General features: G+C 39.0%; 1 protein-coding gene across 2 annotated transcripts in view; it reads right to left on the reverse strand.

Moving 5' to 3' along the window:
• The window catches only part of LOC117325039 (protein patched homolog 1-like), a 40,565-nt gene extending 17,796 nt beyond the window's left edge, over positions 1-22,769 (reverse strand). The window contains exons 1-18 of one of the 2 annotated variants that reach the window (XR_004532118.1): positions 22,450-22,769; positions 18,892-19,138; positions 18,703-18,776; positions 16,654-16,770; positions 13,166-13,289; positions 12,495-12,595; positions 11,720-11,840; positions 10,883-11,006; positions 10,386-10,558; positions 9,717-9,968; positions 9,179-9,353; positions 6,613-6,777; positions 6,341-6,468; positions 4,556-4,708; positions 3,375-3,500; positions 2,764-2,908; positions 2,380-2,501; positions 908-1,111 (exon numbers count right to left, since the gene is read on the reverse strand). Coding sequence is in view for 1 of the 2 variants with exons in the window: in XM_033880942.1 (XP_033736833.1) it covers positions 908-1,111; positions 2,380-2,501; positions 2,764-2,908; positions 3,375-3,500; positions 4,556-4,708; positions 6,341-6,468; positions 6,613-6,777; positions 9,179-9,353; positions 9,717-9,968; positions 10,386-10,558; positions 10,883-11,006; positions 11,720-11,840; positions 12,495-12,595; positions 13,166-13,289; positions 16,654-16,770; positions 18,703-18,776; positions 18,892-19,138; positions 22,450-22,595 (2,697 nt within the window). In the remaining variant the exon portion in view is untranslated. The remainder of the gene's footprint in view (positions 1-907; positions 1,112-2,379; positions 2,502-2,763; positions 2,909-3,374; positions 3,501-4,555; positions 4,709-6,340; positions 6,469-6,612; positions 6,778-9,178; positions 9,354-9,716; positions 9,969-10,385; positions 10,559-10,882; positions 11,007-11,719; positions 11,841-12,494; positions 12,596-13,165; positions 13,290-16,653; positions 16,771-18,702; positions 18,777-18,891; positions 19,139-22,449) is intronic. The other variant, XM_033880942.1, reaches the window with a different exon arrangement.
• Between the last annotated feature and the right edge of the window lie 1,428 nt (positions 22,770-24,197).

The raw sequence follows: 24,197 nt of genomic DNA on the forward strand, positions 1-24,197 counted from the left end.
TTTTAACTTAAAAATGAAACCATTCCAAGTAACCGGATATGACTCTGTGATACACTTCCAGAAGACTGCCATACTCAAACGTCATTAACGAGGAATGTAACTACTGTAATACATATCAACCCAGGTCTAATTTTAATGCTGAACAAAAAAAAATCAATCATTCAAGGAGATTTTAATGCCTAGAGAAACTTAGGTTAATCTAGATAATTCATCAGCAAAATCCTACGACTCTTATATACTTTCAATGAAGTTGCTTTCTTGGTATACGTCATTGAGAAAATTTCATCATAAATTGAAACTCTCACAGGACATTAATTGTTTAAAAGAGATAACTTTAATTAATGAGTGTGTTTTGATATATGTACATTTTAACAATAAATGAATGTGCTATAATCCTCAATGTGTACTATAATCCTCAATGTGTACTATAATCCTCAATGTGTGCTATAATCCTCAATGTGTACTATAATCCTCAATGTGTACTATAATCCTCAATGTGTACCTCAATGTGTACTATAATCCTCAATGTGTACTATAATCCTCAATGTGTACTATAATCCTCAATGTGTACTATAATCCTCAATGTGTACTATAATCCTCAATGTGTACTATAATACTCAATGTGTACTATAATACTCAATGTGTGCTATAATCCTCAATGTGTACTATAATCCTCAATGTGTACTATAATCCTCAATGTGTACTATAATCCTCAATGTGTGCTATAATCCTCAATGTGTACTATAATCCTCAATGTGTACTATAATCCTCAATGTGTACTATAATCCTCAATGTGCTATAATCCTCAATGTGTACTATAATCCTCAATGTGTGCTATAATCCTCAATGTGTACGCCTACTTTGTTTGTATTTCTTTAATCTTTACATAAACATATCAGTCACATACCTTATCTTCCATAGCTGGATTAATTTCTCCATGTAAAGATGAGCGTGATTTAAGGTCAGCTGCTGTAACTTTAAGTTCCACCTCCCCCGGACCTCTCTCCTCACGTTCAGCACTCAAATATGGCGACGGTCCGATCCAGCTCAGTAAAACAGGAAGATAGGCAAGTCCATGGAACACCCCAAACACTACCACTAGTAGAAACACCTGTAAATATAGATCACAGGTATGGTGATATCATTAATGACAGATCACAGGTATGGTGATATCATTAATGACAGATCACAGGTATGGTGATATCATTAATGACAGATCACAGGTATGGTGATATCATTAATGACAGGTCACAGGTATGGTGATATCATTAATGACAGATCATAGGTATGGTGATATCATTAATGACAGATCACAGGTATGGTGATATCATCATTGACAGATCACAGGTATGGTGATATCATTAATGACAGATCACAGGTATGGTGATATCATTAATGACATATCACAGGTATGGTGATATCATTAATGACAGATCACAGGTTAATTATTTTGGATTGATATAATATTGGATCACAGGTTATTCATTTTGGATTGATATAATATTGGCCAAACAACTGAGGGGTTACAGCTCTTTATCGGAAAAACTAGTTATAATGACATGTTGCCATAGCCGCCATAATTCTGAGAAAAAAGGTTGCATGCACATATGCAGATGGCCCTTTATAATTTTGAGAAGTTCATCGGATTCAGATCACCAGTTTAGGAGTTGTCTGAACGAGGAAAACCTGTTGATAATGACCGGCTACCAGGGCAACCAAAATTTTTGAATTGAACAACTGCATGCATATCTACGTGTTCCCTAACATTCCTGTGCAGTTTTGTGAAAATCAGCCCACAAGTTTAGGAGGAGTTACCCTGACAAGAAAAACCTGCTGATAATGACCAGTAACCATGGCAACAACAATCTTGGAATTTAAACATGCTCATCTAGACATGGTCCTCTATATTAGTGTGAAGTTTCATTGGAATCTGTCCACCAGCTTAGGAGGAGTTTTTAAGACAAAATAATTATCAGAAAACTTGTTTACAGTGACCAGTTACCATATCAACCAAATTAAAAAAAAAAAAAAAATGCATGCACATCTACACATGATCCTTTATATTTGTGTGAAGTTTAATCGGAATCAGATCACTGGTTTAGGAGAAGTTGTCTGGACAAACTTATGTTATGGTTATGGCTCTTATTGAAAACCTGTTTACAAAAGTTTGTTACCATAGCAAGCATAATTTCGTGAAAAACAAAGTGGCATGCACATCTTCACATGATCATTTATATTTGGTGAATTATTGGATTCTGCCCACCTGTTTAGGAGTTGTCCGGACCAGACATACAGACAGACCTAATTTCGTTGTAGATATATTAAAATATGAGCTGCATAAACTGTACATAGCTAGGTAAAAACTATCTATATATTTACCTTGAAAAATGTAGTAAAAACATAGCTGTTACTGGCAGCTAGGAGGATGAAAGCCAGGAAGGTACTGAAAGCCCCACTGAACACTGGACTTCCCATCTCCACCAGAGTACCACGAACTCGGGCTACAAAACAACCAGCTCTTAACCACCAACACAGATGACATTATCTAAATTAGGTTTTATTTCTTTTTTCTTCTGTAACATTATAACTGAGAATTATTTATAAATGACACAGCACAATTTCATTCAAACATATTAAGTTAACATGATAATGCTCAGATATGGTAACAAATGCACAGAAAATGTATTTCTTTTTTATCATACTACTTAATAATATAAGTTAATTATGATTGTAAACTGATGACTTGAAGTATTTAGTACCCACCATTTCTGTCGCCACTAAATGTCATGAAGCAGTGACCAATGTGAGCAGAGTAGTCTACAGCCAGACCAATAGCTAGGATAAGGATAATGCTGGTCACTGTGTCAATGGTCAAACCCCAGAAGTGCATCATCCCACCAACGTCCACCTGGATAATACAAAACAAGAGACCCATGGGGCCTGTATCACTCACCTGGATAATACAAACATAATGATTTAGCATTTGTTAGGGAAACACTTTTGTTACCTGCAAACCTTCTGAGTAAACTACTTTACTCCAGTGGTTTTTTTTTTACCTATGATATAAATAATTTGTGAAAAGTATGTCTAATGATTCACAATAAAAGTTATCAAGTCAGACTGGCAGGGCCTTACACATTACATCACAACTAAATCTATGTTCAGTAACTTACCTGGTTAAAGGGAAATAACTCAATAAAACAGTATTACCACACCACATCTTTACCCATTCCCTCCTTACCCACAGGAAATAATCCATCTCCCACTCCTTCCCTCTCAGCTTAAAATTGACAACAAAAATATATATGTACTGATATATAAACGTAATAAAGTATCAGCTGTTTGTCTTCAGTGAGAATTTTAGAATGACTTACCAACGTGAACAGGACACAGGATAGGACCATGAGACTGGTGAAGAGATTGGCAATGAGGACCAGACATACTATAAACACACAGAGAACAGCTAGTCCGAGATTCCTGTACAGCTCCACTTGGATAACCTAAAACATAGTATTACAGCGGGTCAAAAAAGTTCACTGACGTATAACTCTGTCCTATAACATAGTATTACAGCAGGTCACTGAACATTCACTGACTTTCAACTCTGTCCTATAACACAGTATTATGGCGGGTCACTGAATGTTCACAGACGTTAAACTCTGTCCTATAACACAGTATTATGGCGGGTCACTGAACGTTCACTGACGTACAACTCTGTCCTATAACACAGTATTATAGCGGGTCATTAAACGTTCACCGACGTACAACTCCGTCCTATAACACAGTATTATAGCGGGTCATTAAAAGTTCACTGACATATAACTCTGTCCTATAACATAGTATTATAGCAGGTCACTGAACATTCACCGACGTACAACTCCGTCCTATAACATAGTATTACAGCAGGTCACTGAACGTCCACCGACGTACAACTCCGTCCTATAACACAGTATTATAGCGGGTCACTGAACGTCCACTGACTTTCAACTCTGTCCTATAACACAGTATTATGGCGGGTCACTGAATGTTCACAGACGTTAAACTCTGTCCTATAACACAGTATTATGGCGGGTCACTGAACATCCACCGACGTACAACTCCGTCCTATAACATAGTATTATAGCGGGTCATTAACGTTCACCGACGTATAACTCTGTCCTATAACACAGTATTACAGCAGGTCACTGAACGTTCACCGACGTACAACTCACAAGTCTGGGTCATGACATTTCTCCCTGATAACAACGCCATGATAATTATGTCATTGCTTGCTGTTAATTGGCTGTGTAAAACATAAATACATTGTACATGTAAATAAATAATAATCTAACAAATCAAGTCTTCCATATTATTTTCACAATGAATTGAGTACCAGGTGCTATTTCTTTTAGCATAAGCCAATATATAATAATTCATATCATCAAAGTTATCAATCATATGTATCTGTGCAAAAGTGTTGGGTTATACTAAAAATATGTCTGCAAGGCCCATTTCTACAAATAATATTGAACAAATCATATAATGACTGAACATAAAGCCATTTTGGATATGTTACCTTGTTTGTGTACCACTGTAAATACAATCTGCCATATGCAAAACAGTTGTCATTGGGAAACTGTGCCGACACAATACTCTGTGTGTTCTCCATAGCATCGATTTTAGTTGTCGAGTCTGTTAACACTACGTGGGTGTATTTGATGTAGGATGCCTACAAAACAAAAGCTCACATTAACTCAAGCTAACAGGTCAACCTTTCTATGTCATTGGGCAGAATTCATTGGAGCAAAATATTACATCATCAAGTCAGCTTACCAATCATAGAAAATGCTGTTAAAGCATCAGATGTTCGTTAATGAGTCAATGTCTCAAATGTACCATTAGGTTGGTCAATATATACTCCCCATATTCTTGAATTCTTAAAAATGTCCCAGTTGAAATATGTACATGTATGAGAAAAGATTGTATCTATCATAAGTTGACCATACGTTGGTCTGTAGAGTTGACAGACAGGATGAGATCTAACTAAAGTTGACCATGTGTTGGTCTGTAGAGTTGACAGACAGGATGAGATCTAACTAAAGTTGACCATGTGTTGGTCTGTAGAGTTGACAGACAGGATGAGATCTAACTAAAGTTGACCATGCTTTGGTCTGTAGAGTTGGCAGACAGGATGAGATCTAACTAAAGTTGACCATGTGTTGGTCTGTAGAGTTGACAGACAGGATGAGATCTAACTAAAGTTGACCATGCATTGGTCTGTAGAGTTGGCAGACAGGATGAGATCTAACTAAAGTTGACCATGTGTTGGTCTGTAGAGTTGACAGACAGGATGAGATGCGACTAAAGTTGACCATGCATTGGTCTGTAGAGTTGACAGACAGGATGAGATCTAACTAAAGTTGACCATGCTTTGGTCTGTAGAGTTGACAGACAGGATGAGATCTAACTAAAGTTGACCATGAGTTGGTCTGTAGAGTTGACAGACAGGATGAGATCTAACTAAAGTTGACCATGCTTTGGTCTGTAGAGTTGACAGACAGGATGAGATCTAACTAAAGTTGACCATGAGTTGGTCTGTAGAGTTGACAGACAGGATGAGATCTAACTAAAGTTGACCATGCTTTGGTCTGTAGAGTTGAAAGACAGGATGATATTTGACTAGGGTTGACCATGCTTTGGTCTGTAGAGTTGAAAGACAGGATGAGATCTAACTAAAGTTGACCATGTGTTGGTCTGTAGAGTTGACAGACAGGATGAGATCTAACTAAAGTTGACCATGTGTTGGTCTGTAGAGTTGACAGACAGGATGAGATCTAACTAAAGTTGACCATGTGTTGGTCTGTAGAGTTGACAGACAGGATGAGATCTAACTAAAGTTGACCATGCTTTGGTCTGTAGAGTTGACAGACAGGATGAGATCTAACTAAAGTTGACCATGCATTGGTCTGTAGAGTTGGCAGACAGGATGAGATCTAACTAAAGTTGACCATGCTTTGGTCTGTAGAGTTGAACTGACAGACAGGATGAGATCTAACTAAAGTTGACCATGCGTTGGTCTGTAGAGTTGACAGACAGGATGAGATCTAACTAAAGTTGACCATGTGTTGGTCTGTAGAGTTGACAGACAGGATGAGATCTAACTAAAGTTGACCATGTGTTGGTCTGTAGAGTTGAACTGACAGACAGGATGAGATCTAACTAAAGTTGACCAAGTGTTGGTCTGTACAGTTGATAGACAGGATGAGATTTGACTAAAGTTGACCATGCTTGGTCTGTAGAGTTGAACTTAAGAGACAGAGGTTTTAGATGTTAAGGTGTTAGTTTGTGGTATTGGACTTACAGACACTCCAAGAACTCCCGACGTGTTGGTAAACACTAACTCAGACCTGTGACGTAGTCCTGTCGCCTCAGTCGTCACAAACTCATACAACAGGTCATAGAAGTTTGCTGAGGAACTCGGATATTTATCTACAACATAAATCAGGTCTGGTATATGATCATTGATATCTACAAAGCAGGAGAGGATGATAGAGGGTATTACTGTAACAATGTGATCTAGTGGGTTACCAAACTTTATGTATGCTCAAGATGTCTACAATCCTGTCAACTTACTAGAATCTAATCTGGAGGTGACTGAGGCGGTTGATGTACTGCTGAGCCAGTCGGTAAAGGATTTGAACCAGCTGTCAGTGGACCCTGAGGATATGAATTTGCTACCAGTCATTTGGTTGTACAGGGAATCAAACTGGGTCTGTTTTGAGTAGTAATCTATGCTTTCTGAAATATAGAAAAAAAAACACTTAATTGGAATAACAACAATACATTATATGTTCAAAATGCTGCCACGTTGTTCCTACAACATAACAAACAGTTGGCATTATAATGAGGAGAGTAACGCTTTAAAAAAACATACATATGTGAGAACTACATGTAAATGACTTAACACCTGTGAATTATACAACTGGATTCTACATCTGTGAGTTATCTTACTATACTTTACACCTGTGAGTTAACTCACTGGTTTCTACATCTCTGAGTTATCTTACTATACTTTACACCTGTGAGTTAACTCACTGGATTCTAAATCTCTGAGTTTTCTTACTATATTTTGCACCTGTGAGTTAGACCACTAGATTCTACATTTATAAGTGCACTGTGTTCTTCAAACCTGAATTAGCTCAATAGATTCTTACACATGTCTGATTTATAAGCTCACTAGATTCTGCATCTCTGTATACTGTATTTAACATGACCACATCTCTAAATATCCATTGTTACAGTAATTAGCTTTAAAAATATAAAAAAAAACATGTGCAACTCACCAGATTAAACATTTTAAGTGCCACAATAATTAACATTAATATAATACTTACTGCAGTAGACTGTTGTCAGAGTTGTGGGGTATATAATACTTACTACAGTAGACTACTGTCAGAGTTGTGGGGTATATAATACTTACTGCAGTAGACTACTGTCAGAGTTGTGGGGTATATAATACTTACTGTAGTAGACTGTTGTCAGAGTTGTGGGGTATATAATACTTACTGCAGTAGACTACTGTCCGAGTTGTGGGGTATATAATACTTACTGCAGTAGACTGCTGTCCGAGTTGTGGGGTATATAATACTTACTGCAGTAGACTACTGTCAGAGTTGTGGGGTATATAATACTTACTGCAGTAGACTACTGTCTGAGTTGTGGGGTATATAATACTTACTGCAGTAGACTACTGTCAGAGTTGTGGGGTATATAATACTTACTGTAGTAGACTGTTGTCAGAGTTGTGGGGTATATAATACTTACTGCAGTAGACTGTTGTCAGAGTTGTGGGGTATATAATACTTACTGTAGTAGACTGTTGTCTGAGTTGTGGGGTATATAATACTTACTGTAGTAGACTGTTGTCAGAGTTGTGGGGTATATAATACTTACTACAGTAGACTGTTGTCAGAGTTGTGGGGTATATAATACTTACTGCAGTAGACTGTTGTCAGAGTTGTGGGGTATATAATACTTACTGCAGTAGACTGTTGTCAGAGTTGTGGGGTATATAATACTTACTGCAGTAGACTACTGTCAGAGTTGTGGGGTATATAATACTTACTGCAGTAGACTGTTATCTGAGTTGTGGGGTATATAATACTTACTGTAGTAGACTGTTGTCAGAGTTGTGGGGTATATAATACTTACTGCAGTAGACTGTTGTCAGAGTTGTGGGGTATATAATACTTACTGCAGTAGACAACTGTCAGAGTTGTGGGGTATATAATACTTACTGTAGTAGACTACTGTCAGAGTTGTGGGGTATATAATACTTACTGTAGTAGACTACTGTCAGAGTTGTGGGGTATATAATACTTACTGCAGTAGACTGTTGTCAGAGTGGTGGGGTATATAATACTTACTGCAGTAGACTGTTGTCAGAGTTGTGGGGTATATAATACTTACTACAGTAAACTGTTGTCAGAGTTGTGGGGTATATAATACTTACTGTAGTAGACTACTGTCAGAGTTGTGGGGTATATAATACTTACTGCAGTAGACTGTTGTCAGAGTGGTGGGGTATATAATACTTACTGCAGTAGACTGTTGTCAGAGTTGTGGGGTATATAATACTTACTGCAGTAGACTACTGTCAGAGTTGTGGGGTATATAATACTTACTGTAGTAGACTGTTGTCAGAGTTGTGGGGTATATAATACTTACTGCAGTAGACTGTTGTCAGAGTTGTGGGGTATATAATACTTACTGCAGTAGACTGTTGTCAGAGTTGTGGGGTATATAATACTTACTGCAGTAGACAACTGTCCGAGTTGTGGGGTATATAATACTTACTGTAGTAGACTACTGTCAGAGTTGTGGGGTATATAATACTTACTGTAGTAGACTGTTGTCAGAGTTGTGGGGTATATAATACTTACTGTAGTAGACTGTTGTCAGAGTTGTGGGGTATATAATACTTACTGCAGTAGACTACTGTCAGAGTTGTGGGGTATATAATACTTACTGCAGTAGACTACTGTCAGAGTTGTGGGGTATATAATACTTACTGTAGTAGACTGTTGTCAGAGTTGTGGGGTATATAATACTTACTGCAGTAGACTACTGTCAGAGTTGTGGGGTATATAATACTTACTGCAGTAGACTACTGTCAGAGTTGTGGGGTTATAATACTTACTGCAGTAGACTGCTGCCTGAGCACCGGTATTGAAGTATAGGTTACTAGCACTGTCATACTTGTAGGGATATGAGTCGCTCGGGATGAACCAAATTGGGTTGTATTCCTGCTTCAGCACCACAAAGCCCCAAATACCAAAGCCCAGGAAGATGGCAGTCACAACCATAACTACTATCTGTATTCACCAAAACGAAATATTTACAATCACATAATAGATTGTGGACCTGGTTTATTTTCATACCTCTGAAGTAATTTTCCAGTTTATTTCAATAGATTAAGCAATTTCCAGTGCTAATTAGCTTCAAAATGGAAGTTTGAAATAAACGTTTTAATTAAACTGTATTAGAAATGGCGATTCTGGAAGAATGATGCACTACTTACTAAAAATATATTTATAAATTTGTTTTTATTTAATCATTTCTTTTCTTTTAAATTTACAAGAAATTCCACTATAAGTATTGGTTATAAAGGTATGACAATGCTGAGCGTTACTATGGTCGACCTAGATCAAACCGTCAGAATCAGAAAACACATGTACCTTCACAGGTAAACGCATCAGATTAGGTGCGTAAAACTTCTTCACTGCTGTGACAAACAATTCTGTTTTACTGCATTCATTTGGTTGATAGTAAGCATTGTGTCTATAGCAGCATATACAGGAATTCCTGTCATCATCGCGTCTCTTAGCAGTCAGAGCTATACAGCCAACAAAAAAAGTAGCCGCCAACAGGAAGAGGGCCAGTATACCGAGACAACAAAACACGCAAAAGGAGCGTAGGGCGGGCAGTACCTGGAAAGGAAGTTACTACACTGTCATATGGGACAATCATGTTGAAATCAACCTGATACTAAATTCACAGAAACATTGGGTGAATGAGAGAAGGTACAATCCCACTTTTATTACAACAGTAAGTTATATTTGGAAGGAGAAGTGACTTATAGTGTGTGTGGCCTGTTTGGGTCCACCCATCTGCCCCCAAGGGAGCCAGACCTTCCATTTATACAACACCCAGATCAAGTCTAGTTGTAGACTAACTAAAAGGAAAGTATTTAAATCACTATTTATAAGGTTCCACACTTTCCATGTACTCTATCTTGACCTTATATTATATACTCATTAATACAAAGCCACTTCTATATCCAGTATATGTTTGTCAAGTAATTGTTTTATGTCTACATTAATAACGAGTCCCTACTCATCACTTACTGTTGTAGCACCTATCCCAAAAGCACACATGTCTGTGAGGGATGTGACGGTGATGGACACTCCTGCATGCTTCAGGGTCATAGCCATTCGCTCATGGACAGGTCGTTCAGAATACCCATCAGGCAGGCTTTTGTAGGCACCCATGATCACAAACAGATCATCCACTCCGATACCTGTTACAGAGTTTTTGATATTGATATATAAAGAAGGTTCCGACCGAGAAATCACAAACATGTATTTTCTCTCGGTTTGTCTGGTGCCTCTGTCAATGATATCATTATAGTTGTTTCATACTCAAGTTTGTGGTCTAAAATCAAACAGCAAAGGTATCACTGCCTGTAGGGAGACTCAGGATCAAATTCATAACTAAGTGCTACCTGAGCGAAACATTTGAGCAAACATTTAAAAGACAGTAACATTATAGCTATTATGGTATGAAGGAATCTGTAGAATCTCAAGAAAGTTACATAAAATTACAAAATCAGTCAGGTATTTACCTAACAGGAGGAAAGGGAGCACTGAATGTAGAGGTGTGTAATTCCAGCCAGCAGCAGACGCCAGTCCATACGAGAAACCTAACGACAATCCGATCACTAGAATGCCGCACACCGAAATACCCAGCTGTGGTCAACAAACAACATCATTATTTTGAAACAGTTGTGATCAGGGACAAAATGGTATAGATAACTAGTTAACATTGATTACTGTTAAATTACTATAATACAGACAAATTTCTCAGCGAGCTACAATGGATTACTGTTGAACTGACTATAACACAGACAAATTTCTCAGCGAGCTACAATGGATTACTGTTGAACTGACTATAACACAGACAAATTTCTCAGCGAGCTTCAATGGATTACTGTTGAACTGACTATAACACAGACAAATTTCTGTTTGGACTAATATTGAAAAGCACATTTTCATTGATTTCTAGTTGAGTTAGCTAGGACTGGAGAGCTGTTATGCAATGGATTTTTCTAGTTTATAGCAGTGAAATATTTCCTTGAACTAGGACTGATTTCTAATGATGTCACTTTATAGCAGTAAGCTATTTGTTTTGGTTTTGTTTTTCCAAGATTTGGTAGGGCCACGGTGGCCAAGTGGTTAAGGTATCCTAACACTTTATCACTAGCCCTCCACCTCTGGGTTGCGAGTTCAAAACCCACATGTGGCAGTTGCCTTGTACTGGTTGTATGTCGGTTATTTTTCTCCAGGTCCTCCGCCTTTCCTCTACATCCATAACCTGGCACATCCTTAAATGACCCTGGCTGTTAATAGGACGTTAAAAAAGATAAACCAAATTTCAAACATTTGATACTGCATACACTTACCCCGAAATCTAGACAGTTAAATCTGCCGAGGATGATGACGACATACACTATTACTATCATATAACCTGCACTGAGTAAGGAAACATCACCACTAATGGCATCTCCTGCCACGTCGGAAAAACTGAAAGAAAGAAATGTCCAACATTAGCCAAATTAATGGTATTCTCAGACACTATTATAACAGTTACGCTGACCTAATTAAATGTCACTTATCAGAGATAAATTTGGAGGAGGTCTTGCATGAGCTTTTGGAGTAAAATTCCCCATCAAATAAACCGGGCGATTCCTACAATGATGTGTAATGATTAATGATTGCCTCCAAATTATGTCAATTCATCATCCTACAACTGATGAAGTTTAAGGCGACTATAAGAGCATTGAGATGTCGTCATTTGAAGATTTTTGTACATTCGACACCTGTGATTAGAAAGCCGTCTACATCACAGCAGGCTACAGACCCAATATCATATCCCTGTGGGCCTCTTGATTATTGAGAAGTTGTTTAAAGATTTCAGCATATTTGACCTTGTGAACTTAAATGTAGGTCAAAGTATATTCGTTTAAACAAACTTTGTAGCCCTCCACCCCAGCATGCTACACATAATATCAGGTCTCTGGGCCACTTGATCATTGAGAAGAAATCATTTAATTTACTATTTTAGCCTATTTGACTAATGTGACCTTGAATAAAGGTCAAGGTCATTCATTTGAATAGGTGACCTAATGAATTATATTAACTAAATGTGAACTACATTGTGATAAAGATGTGACATACCTCCTTGTGGCTAGGATGTAGTATTCAGAAATAGAACTGTCCTTTGCATTCAGTACCAGGTTTACTATCTTGGTTTCCCAGTCCATTGATTCAGCTTTGTTCTAAAATATAGCAAATTTATAGATTAAATATTTGCTGTAAAATTGTTGAAGATCTATCTTAACGTTATCTATATATATGCAGGATTTCCTTACGTATATGGGGCCTTATCTAAGAAATATAGAACGTTTTACAAAAGTATAAGAGATCCTTCCAAAATATACACAACCTTGTCAAAGTATTTGGAATCTTACCAAAAGAATAAGTAGATCTTACCAAAATATACAAGATCTTACCCAAGTATTAAGTACCTACCAAACAATCTTACCAAAATATACAAGATCTTACCCAAGTTACTATATTAAGTACCTACCAAACAATCTTACTAAAATACACAAGATATTACCCAAGTATTAAGTACCTACCAAACAATCTTACTAAAATATACAAGGCCTTATCAAAGTACATGTATATTAAAGTTAAGAGTTGTGAGAACTATAATTTACCTGAGGAAGAACTGCCTTATCTGTGAGGCATTGAGAGATGATTTAATCATTTTTGTCTGGTCTGTGTTCCGAGAAATATTTTACGTTTAGAGAAGTTTTCTTGAATAACATAAAAGAAAGACTCACTGCACTATCTCCCTTCAGAAAGAAGACCATTTTAGCTGCCATAGCAGAGCCGACAGTTGTGCCTGAACTGTAGGTGATGCCACCCAGGGCTGTAGTAAAATCATACGGCCTACCATACATAGGGCTGAAAAACAAAACAGTGTATTGATTACATTACAGGCTCTACATGTACAATATATATATATATTTCTTGTATAGTCAGATTCCTATGTTTGTTTGTAACTGGAGGTCTGTACATGTTTTATAGCAATACATAAGAGTACCATTTTGAATTGTATGTCACATAATATCGCTCCTAGACCTCTAATGGATGTATAAACCAAATAAGAAGGGTGTGGACTTACAAGCTTTTCAAAACTAACCCCCAAAATCTTTAAAGTGAGTTTTTGTGTCAAAAAAAGTAAGTCCACTAAATAGTAAAATACCAAAATGCCAATGTTTTTTTCTGCATGATTTGCCACAGCATCACTCCTGGATCTCTAATGAATGCATAAACCAATTTAGAAGGGCATGAGGTGTATACTTTTGGACTTACAAACTTTCCAAAAACTGACCCCAAAAACTTTAAAGTGAGTTTTGGTGCCAAAAAATTTAAGTCGACAAAATGGTAAAATGCAAAAATATCACAATTTGTTTCTGCATAATTTTGCCATAACATCACTCCTAGACCTCTAATGAATGTATAAACCAACTTAGAAGGGCCTGAGGTGTATACTTTTGGACTTACAAGCTTTCCAAAAACTTACTCAAAAAACTTTAAAGCTTTGGGGTGGGACGCTGATGCGGACACCGGGGTGACAGCATTAGCACTCGGCTACTCGTAACCAGTGAGCTAAAAATTAGGGTCAAATCTGCCTCTTAAGATAGCTCACTGCAGCACCATTTATCTTCAATCCTCTGACAGTAATCCTACCTCACAGTGGCAGTGTTTGTCTTTAATCCTCTGACAGTAACCCTACCTCACTGTGGCAGTGTTTGTCTTTAATCCACTGACAGTAATCCTACCTCACAGTGGCAGTGTTTGTCTTTAATCCTCCGACAGTAATCCTACCTCACTGTGGCAGTGTTTGTCTTTAATCCTCCGACAGTAATCCTACCTCACTGTCGCAGTGTTTGTCTTCAATCCTCCGACAGTATTCCTACCACACTGTGGCAGTGTTCGTCTTTAATCCACTGACAGTTATCCTACCTCACTGTGGCAGTGTTTGTCTTTAATCCACTGATAGTAACCCTACCTCACAGTGGCAGTGTTGGTCTTTAATCCTCCGACAGTAATCCTACCTTACTGTGGCAGTGTTTGTCTTTAATCCTCCGACAGTAACCCTACCTCACTGTGGCAGTGTTTGTCTTTAATCCTCTGACAGTAATCCTACCTTACTGTGGCAGTGTTTGTCTTTAATCCTCTGACAGTAATCCTACCTTACTGTGGCAGTGTTTGTCTTTAATCCTCTGACAGTATTCCTACCTTACTGTGGCAGTGTTTGTCTTTAATCCTCTGACAGTATTCCTACCTCACTGTGGCAGTGTTTGTCTTTAATCCTCCGACAGTAATCCTACCTCACTGTGGCAGTGTTCGTCTTTAATCCTCCGACAGTATTCCTACCTCACTGTGGCAGTGTTTGTCTTTAATCCACTGACAGTAATCCTACCTCACTGTGGCAGTGTTCGTCTTTAATCCACTGACAGTAATCCTACCTCACTGTGGCAGTGTTTGTCTTTAATCCTCTGACAGTAATCCTACCTCACTGTGACAGTGTTTGTCTTTAATCCTCCGACAGTAATCCTACCTCACTGTGGCAGTGTTTGTCTTTAATCCTCTGACAGTAACCCTACCTTACTGTGGCAGTGTTTGTCTTTAATCCTCCGACAGTAACCCTACCTCACTGTGGCAGTGTTTGTCTTTAATCCTCTGACAGTAATCCTACCTCACTGTGACAGTGTTTGTCTTTAATCCTCCGACAGTAATCCTACCTCACTGTGGCAGTGTTTGTCTTTAATCCTCTGACAGTAACCCTACCTTACTGTGGCAGTGTTTGTCTTTAATCCTCCGACAGTAACCCTACCTCACTGTGGCAGTGTTTGTCTTTTATCCTCTGACAGTAATCCTACCTCACAGTGGCAGTGTTTGTCTTTAATCCTCCGACAGTAACCCTACCTCACTGTCGCAGTGTTTGTCTTTAATCCTCCGACAGTAACCCTACCTCACTGTGGCAGTGTTTGTCTTTAATCCTCCGACAGTAACCCTACCTCACTGTCGCAGTGTTTGTCTTTAATCCTCCGACAGTAACCCTACCTCACTGTGGCAGTGTTTGTCTTTAATCCACTGACAGTAATTCTACCTCACTGTGACAGTGTTTGTCTTTAATCCTCTGACAGTAATCCTACCTCACTGTGACAGTGTTTGTCTTTAATCCTCTGACAGTAATTCTACCTCACTGTGACAGTGTTTGTCTTTAATCCACTGACAGTAATTCTACCTCACTGTCGCAGTGTTTGTCTTTAATCCTCTGACAGTAACCCTACCTCACTGTGGCAGTGTTTGTCTTTAATCCTCTGACAGTAATCCTACCTCAGTGGCAGTGTTTGTCTTTAATCCTCCAACAGTAATCCTACCTCACTGTGGCAGTGTTTGTCTTTAATCCACTGACAGTAATTCTACCTCACTGTCGCAGTGTTTGTCTTTAATCCACTGACAGTAATTCTACCTCACTGTCGCAGTGTTTGTCTTTAATCCTCCAACAGTAATCCTACCTCACTGTGGCAGTGTTTGTCTTTAATCCACTGACAGTAATTCTACCTCACTGTCGCAGTGTTTGTCTTTAATCCACTGACAGTAATTCTACCTCACTGTCGCAGTGTTTGTCTTTAATCCACTGACAGTAATTCTACCTCACTGTCGCAGTGTTTGTCTTTAATCCTCTGACAGTAACCCTACCTCACTGTGGCAGTGTTTGTCTTTAATCCTCCGACAGTAACCCTACCTCACTGTGGCAGTGTTTGTCTTTAATCCACTGACAGTAATCCTACCTCACTGTGGCAGTGTTTGTCTTTAATCCTCCAACAGTAATCCTACCTCACTGTGACAGTGTTTGTCTTTAATCCTCCGACAGTAACCCTACCTCACTGTGGCAGTGTTTGTCTTTAATCCTCCGACAGTAACCCTACCTCACTGTGACAGTGTTTGTCTTTAATCCTCTGACAGTATTCCTACCTCACTGTGACAGTGTTTGTCTTTAATCCTCCGACAGTAATCCTACCTCACTGTGGCAGTGTTTGTCTTTAATCCTCTATCCTTCAGGTAGGGTTTATGATATTTTACCTGCTGGCTCCATTGCATGATCATATGTGGCAACAATAAATTTTGGAATATCTTTTCACTTCCTTCTTTTTAATGTCTCCTTTGATAATGCCTTATCTTTTCTCCAATCCTACAACTGTAAACCTACCTCATTTTGACATTGTCTACAATCCTACAACTTTAAACTTACCTCACTGTGGCAGTGTTGATTGTGTTGACGATATCAGTTCTACTTGCCCCGGTTATACTGGCATCATTGAAGCTCCACAATTCAAGGATACTGTTCACTAAACAGTTGGAGCCAGATCTATAAATTATAACAAAATGCATTAACAAACACCATTTTTAACACTATACAAAAGAAATTATCAGTAGTTCCAGCATTTATAAAGTAATGCTTAAACAAGGCTTTCACATTTTTTTGAAATGTTAATTGAAATGTTAATTTTCCTAAGAACAAGGCTTTACAACGAATTTTATGCGGAATTAATTTATTCATATGATTCAAACATGAATTTAACTAGACCACTGACAGGTCAGTAAGGGCCCTACTATGTGGCTATATATCCTTCATAAGCATCAAGAAGCCATTTGCCCTTATCACAGAGGTTGATGTTAATCACGAACAAGCACACTTCCAATGAGAATAGCATTGAATGAAGATTGAGGCAGATCGGCACAAAGGAAACTCATGTTATTGCAAGTTAACTAATTCTCTATTTATAGCAACAGTGACCTTGATCTTTGACCTTTCAAACTGTAAATCAATTCTAAACACTTTAAGTATGGAAGTACTGAAAGAAGTTTGAATTAGATTTGCCAAAGCAAACTCTAGATTTTCCATGGAATATTTGATTTTTTTATTTATAAAATTTAGTAACAGTGAACTTGCCTTTTGACCTTTGATGCTGAAAAGCAATCTCAAGCAAGCACTTTCAATAAGGAAGCACTGTATTAAGTTGAGTTCAATTAACCTAAGGAAAGTTAAGTGATTGAACAGAAATATAAAAGTGCTGACAAACAGACCGACAGATGGACAGGGCAATTACTATATGTACACCCACACTTTTGTGCTGGGTCCTAATTATCACCTGAACAATTAACCAAACGTATAGACATAACAGTTCAATTTGCTTTAATTTTAACGAGACACTAACAGCCTGGGTCATATGAGGACAGGTGTAAAGGAGACACCAACAGCCAGGGTCATATGACAACGGCTGTCATGGAGACACCAACAGACAGAGTCATATGAAGACAGGTGTCAAGGAGACACCAACAGCCAGGGTCATATGACAATGGCTGTCAAGGAGACACCAACAGTCCCAGTCATATGAGGACAGGTGTCAAGGAGACACCAACAGCCTCAGTCATATGAGGACGGATGTCAAGGAGACACCAACAGTCCCAGTCATATGAGGACGGGTGTCAAGGAGACACCAACAGCCCCAGTCATATGAGGACGGATGTCAAGGAGACACCAACAGTCCCAGTCATATGAGGACGGGTGTCAAGGAGACACCAACAGCCAGAGTCATATGAGGACGGGTATCAAGGAGACACCAACAGTCCCAGTCACATGAGGACGGGTGTCAAGGAGACACCAACAGTCCCAGTCATATGAGGACGGATGTCAAGGAGACACCAACAGTCCCAGTCATATGACAACGGCTGTCATGGAGACACCAACAGCCAGAGTCATATGAAGACAGGTGTCAAGGAGACACCAACAGCCAGGGTCATATGACAATGGCTGTCAAGGAGACACCAACAGTCCTAGTCATATGAGGACGGGTGTCAAGGAGACACCAACAGCCTCAGTCATATGAGGACGGATGTCAAGGAGACACCAACAGTCCCAGTCATATGAGGACAGGTGTCAAGGAGACACCAACAGCCCCAGTCATATGAGGACGGGTGTCAAGGAGACACCAACAGTCCCAGTCATATGAGGACGGGTGTCAAGGAGACACCAACAGTCCCAGTCATATGAGGACGGATGTCAAGGAGACACCAACAGTCCCAGTCATATGAGGACGGGTGTCAAGGAGACACTAAGAATAAGAAGACAAGGAACAGAAGGACAGATTAGTTTTAAGATCTCAAAGTTACCTGCGGTAAATGAAATGTCCACATGTAATAACTTATGAGAGAGTGGGAAACATAAACTATGTGTAGATTTTGATAAATAAATTTTGATGAATAAATAAATAAATTTTGATAAATAAATTTAGCTCACTGAAAACAGATTTCTGTGTAGTTTTTCCCTGATGACGTTGTCAATCCAAGACTACTTTTGTATAGACTGTTCATCTGCAAGGACAAAAGATAACAAGCTAAAACCTTGTACACACAATATTCCAATTACATTAAATAAGATTATGTTTATATAGGCCAGTACCAAATTAACAATGAGGAATATACTTACTGCCTGAACAGCTGATGTACTCAAGACATCATTCGAAACAAATATAATGCTGGCAGTGCGTAGAGTACTAGGGAAATTCTCAGATGCCCAGTTTTTGTACTTGAATACATCAGCATCTGACGGTACCCAGAGGGAATCGGAATCGGTGTTTTCCGTGAAGTTGATCACACCAAGAGTAAATATGCCCACCACAAACGCACTCACCACCACACACTTAAAAGGGTGGGTGCCAATCAGCATTCCAAGCCTGGAAAATAAAGAGATATCATTAATGTTATTGTATTGATGATAAAAGGTTCATTGATAACGAGGGACAAGGACTGGAGGATTTGTTGGATTAACAGAGTCAGGGTACGTAGATGTCATCAAAGACTTTGTGAAAAAGAAGTTAGTATAAAAGTGCAAGTCACCAATGTATATAAGCTCACCAGGCTGGTAGGAATTTCATTTATAGTAGTCAGGTAGGATGTCCTAGGTCCTGAGACAAAGTCACTTACCAGGTAGTGTGTCCTATGTCATGAAACGAGGTCACTTACCAGGTAGGGTGTCCTAGGTCATGAAACGAGGTCACTTACCAGGTAGGGTGTCCTAGGTCCTGAGATGAGGTCACTTACCAGGTAGGATGTCCTATGTCATGAAACGAGGTCACTTACCAGGTAGGGTGTCCTAGGTCCTGAGATGAGGTCACTTACCAGGTAGGGTGTCCTAGGTCCTGAGACGAGGTCACTTACCAGGTAGGATGTCCTAGGTCCTGAGACGAGGTCACTTACCAGGTAGGGTGTCCTAGGTCCTGAGACGAGGTCACTTACCAGGTAGGGTGTCCTAGGTCCTGAGACGAGGTCACTTACCAGGTAGGGTGTCCTAGGTCCTGAGATGAGGTCACTTACCAGGTAGGGTGTCCTAGGTCCTGAGATGAGGTCACTTACCAGGTATGGTGTCCTAGGTCATGAAACGAGGTCACTTACCAGGTAGGGTGTCCTAGGTCGTAAAATGAGGTCACTTACCAGGTAGGGCGTCCTATGTCATGAAACGAGGTCACTTACCAGGTAGGGTGTCCTAGGTCATGAAACGAGGTCACTTACCAGGTAGGTTGTCCTAGGTCCTGAGATGAGGTCACTTACCAGGTAGGATGTCCTTTGTCATGAAACGAGGTCACTTACCAGGTAGGGTGTCCTAGGTCATGAAACGAGGTCACTTACCAGGTAGGGCATCCTAGGTCCTGAGACGAGGTCACTTACCAGGTAGGGTGTCCTAGGTCCTGAGATGAGGTCACTTACCAGGTAGGGTGTCCTAGGTCCTGAGATGAGGTCACTTACCAGGTATGGTGTCCTAGGTCATGAAACGAGGTCACTTACCAGGTAGGGTGTCCTAGGTCATGAAACGAGGTCACTTACCAGGTAGGATGTCCTAGGTCCTGAAACGAGGTCACTTACCAGGTAGGGTGTCCTAGGTCATGAAACGAGGTCACTTACCAGGTAGGGTGTCCTAGGTCCTGAAACGAGGTCACTTACCAGGTAGGGTGTCCTAGGTCATGAGATGAGGTCACTTACCAGGTAGGGTGTCCTAGGTCCTGAAACGAGGTCACTTACCAGGTAGGGTGTCCTAGGTCCTGAGATGAGGTCACTTACCAGGTAGGATGTCCTGGGTCATGAAACAAGGTCACTTACCAGGTAGGATGTCCTAGGTCATGAAACGAGGTCACTTACCAGGTAGGGTGTCCTAGGTCATGAAACGAGGTCACTTACCAGGTAGGGTGTCCTAGGTCCTGAAACGAGGTCACTTACCAGGTAGGGTGTCCTAGGTCATGAAACGAGGTCACTTACCAGGTAGGATGCCCTAGGTCATGAAACGAGGTCACTTACCAGGTAGGATGTCCTAGGTCATGAAACGAGGTCACTTACCAGGTAGGGTGTCCTAGGTCATGAAACGAGGTCACTTACCAGGTAGGATGTCCTAGGTCATGAAACGAGGTCACTTACCAGGTAGGGTGTCCTAGGTCATGAAATGAGGTCACTTACCAGGTAGGATGTCCTAGGTCATGAAACGAGGTCACTTGTAGGGTATCCTAGGTCCTGAGATGAGGGCTCTTACCAGGTAGTACTTACCAGGTTAGTCCCAGCGTGCACATGGACAGTACATTTTTCATTACTCCTATATATATATCTTACAAGCAATAACGATTAAATGATAATTGTTGTAAATATAGAAATCTTGCAGACTACAAGATTTGTTCAGATTGGTGAAGTTTAGTTTTACATATCATTGACTATGATAATTGACAATCACCAACAACTTATCATATTCCGTGCAATGAAATAAGAAACAAGCAGGAAATGAAATGGCAACATTGATAATATTTGTTTTAAAATCAAAATTTGGGCAATTTGATATTCAAAGCCAGATTCATATGAAACTTTAGCCTAATGTTCAGTTGGTAGTGGTTTTATGAATATAGTGGATTTCCTAAAGGGTCCACCTATCGATTTCATATTAATCACCAAAAGTATCAATTATTTAATTCCTTTGTTTATTAGTTAGTTGATTCACTTTTCTAGGTATTATCAACTGATGACTATTGCTCCAGTATTTAAAGTAATCCCTAATAAAACATTACACTCACATTACATCACTACATAGGGAAGATTTATTAGCTAGGAAGTATGTAGAAATTAACATTTAATCTACTGGAAGAAAGTAGCTGAAGGTCAGTAAAATTTCCTTTACTAAAAAAAACACCTTTAAGGTCAGAAATATTTCAAGATGGCAACACCTGGTTATAATCAGTTCACAAACCAAGATATTTTATCTGGTGGTTTAAATTATTCATATGAGGACTTGTTAACCTATTCAACCATAAAGATAGCCGGAATATGACACAGCGGATTTCGATTTCACAGTCAGTACATTAAATACAGGTAGTGCGAGAAGTTTATGTACACAACTTGACTGCATGTAATATACTGAAATTATATATAGATTTGGGTGTGTTTCTCTCAGTCTTGTAACAATGGTTTATAGCTATATAGAGGGATGTATACATTCCTACCAGGGTATCCGTGTATACCTCTATTCTAGACCTACCTACTCAATTCTCTCCAGATTCTGTCCCTGTCTTGACATAGGTTCATGGCACATAAGATAGGAATATGATATATATATTATACACATTTACATGAATAGAGATATGTATTACATATTATTTTCCATCTTACGCACAAGGAACCTATGTTCTAGTAGCTTTAACATACCTGTAGAGCTTAGATCTATCACTGTGTACATACAGGTAGATCTAAATAAATATGGTGCCTTTACCAGTCCATAACTTCAAATTTTCCATTTGGGAATTTATAATCAGGAAAAAGTACTTAATATAATTGCAGAAATTCCTACCTATTACATTTATTAACGATTGTACAAACACTTTATCATACCAGTTTTAAACTGATAAATATTTTTCTAGTTAATTTTATTAATTAGTAATATACTTATATTGTTCCATTCAATTTCTGCAATACAAACAGATAGGGAAAAAACATTTTTGGACAATACGATACTTACATGTAAAATCCATTTTCCATTGAGGATGTGATCTTATTGAACATCCTAGTGATGATGAAAGGTTTCTTCTGATCCTCATCATTATTGCTTACTCCAGTCGCTCTGGTTCCATTCATGGCCATATTTATTTTGTGATCTGTCTTCATGCGTTACCTCCTGTTAGATTCGCATTCTACTGTTTTCGTAGCTACGCCCCTGAAAAAAACCGGGTATATTATTCCTGGCTTCGACTTACTGGGGTAGGTCAGTATATGGAAATCGGCACGTGTGCGTCAACGTGTTCCAGTGTTTATACCCAGTAATAAACGCTTGAATGGCCACAGTAAACTCACGCTTATGTAAGCTTTAGTTCATATCACACATACAATACACGTGTGAACTGAGCCACAGCTGTTGGATAGTTACCCGATCGCTGACTATCGACCAATCAGAACAAAGCTTCGGAGATCTAACCTGTACAGTAACAGGAATTACAATACCTGGTCTCGTGCTCACGTGTATGACCTAGTTATAAGACGACTCCTTACAAGTAATAGACTACCGGGTAGTTCATAACAGATAGTTAGGTACATGTGTACGAACATTTTTCGTTCTGTAAACCAAAGGGACTCTATAACATGTCTGTAGTATTCGATTACAAAACCTGCGTGAAATTATCACAGGTGTGTCCTTAATTGACCTTGTCGGTCGGGACGACATCGTTCTTTGAGTCAGAAGGACTCATCCGAATGCAAGACCCGGATATAGAATGGGTTATAACGCCATCGTTAACACTGTCCATATTGTATTATATTGTTTGAACTCTCACACACATACAATTGTACATACCGGAGTGAAATCTTTGAACTAGAGGTACCTGGTACTGACATGCAATCCAAGTGAAACGCCCAGTAAATAGGATTGTTTGGCGTAAGGATGTCCGCTATTTCGGACTGTGGAATGCTATGCTGAGCGAGGGGAAATAAAGAATATATCGATCTGTACTGTACAGTACCATTGTTACCATAGTAACGGGTCCTTTACAACACCGCTGAGATCTGAAACCAGAAACCTGTATTTATTAGGAAACATTATGGACGCAGGCTGAAAGCCTCTATATCCATATCCAGTAAATTACAAAGAAATAATAATAATATCAGTCCGGTGCAATGTACATGTAGCATTTGGAGATAATTCTTCTTTATATATAAACCGGTTATTTTTCCAATAATTGTCCAACAGGATTTCCAACTGATAAACAGTTTCTGCATTTATAACATGTTGGGGAAGACTGTTCCAGAGATCAACAATTCGATAGCTAAAGAAGTGTTTCCTTGCATCCCGTCGACATCGTTTTATTGAAAATTTTCTGGGAGTGACCTCTAGTTCTGTTGTTATTGTCCATTTGGAAAAAGTTTTTCGTTACTCGACTATCATATATATTGTTCATTATTTTAAACACATTGATGACATCTCCTCTAGTTCTCCGATGTGAAAGTGTTGGAAGATTTAATCTTTCCAAACGTTCCGAATACGATAGCGTTTTAAGTCCTGGGATGAGTTTAGTTGCCCTCCTCTGCACATTTTCAATCAGATCAATATCGTTAATTCTGAAAGGGTTCCAGACGCTCGCAGCATATTCAAGATGGGGCCTTACTAGTGCATTAAATAGTAATGTAAACATTGATTCATCTAAATACACAAATGATCTCCGTATCAATCCAACTATGCTATTTGCTTTGTTGACACTTAATTGTATGTGTTTTTTA

The sequence above is a fragment of the Pecten maximus genome, chromosome 4 (assembly GCF_902652985.1).
Source record: "Pecten maximus chromosome 4, xPecMax1.1, whole genome shotgun sequence".
Taxonomy (NCBI): domain Eukaryota; kingdom Metazoa; phylum Mollusca; class Bivalvia; order Pectinida; family Pectinidae; genus Pecten; species Pecten maximus.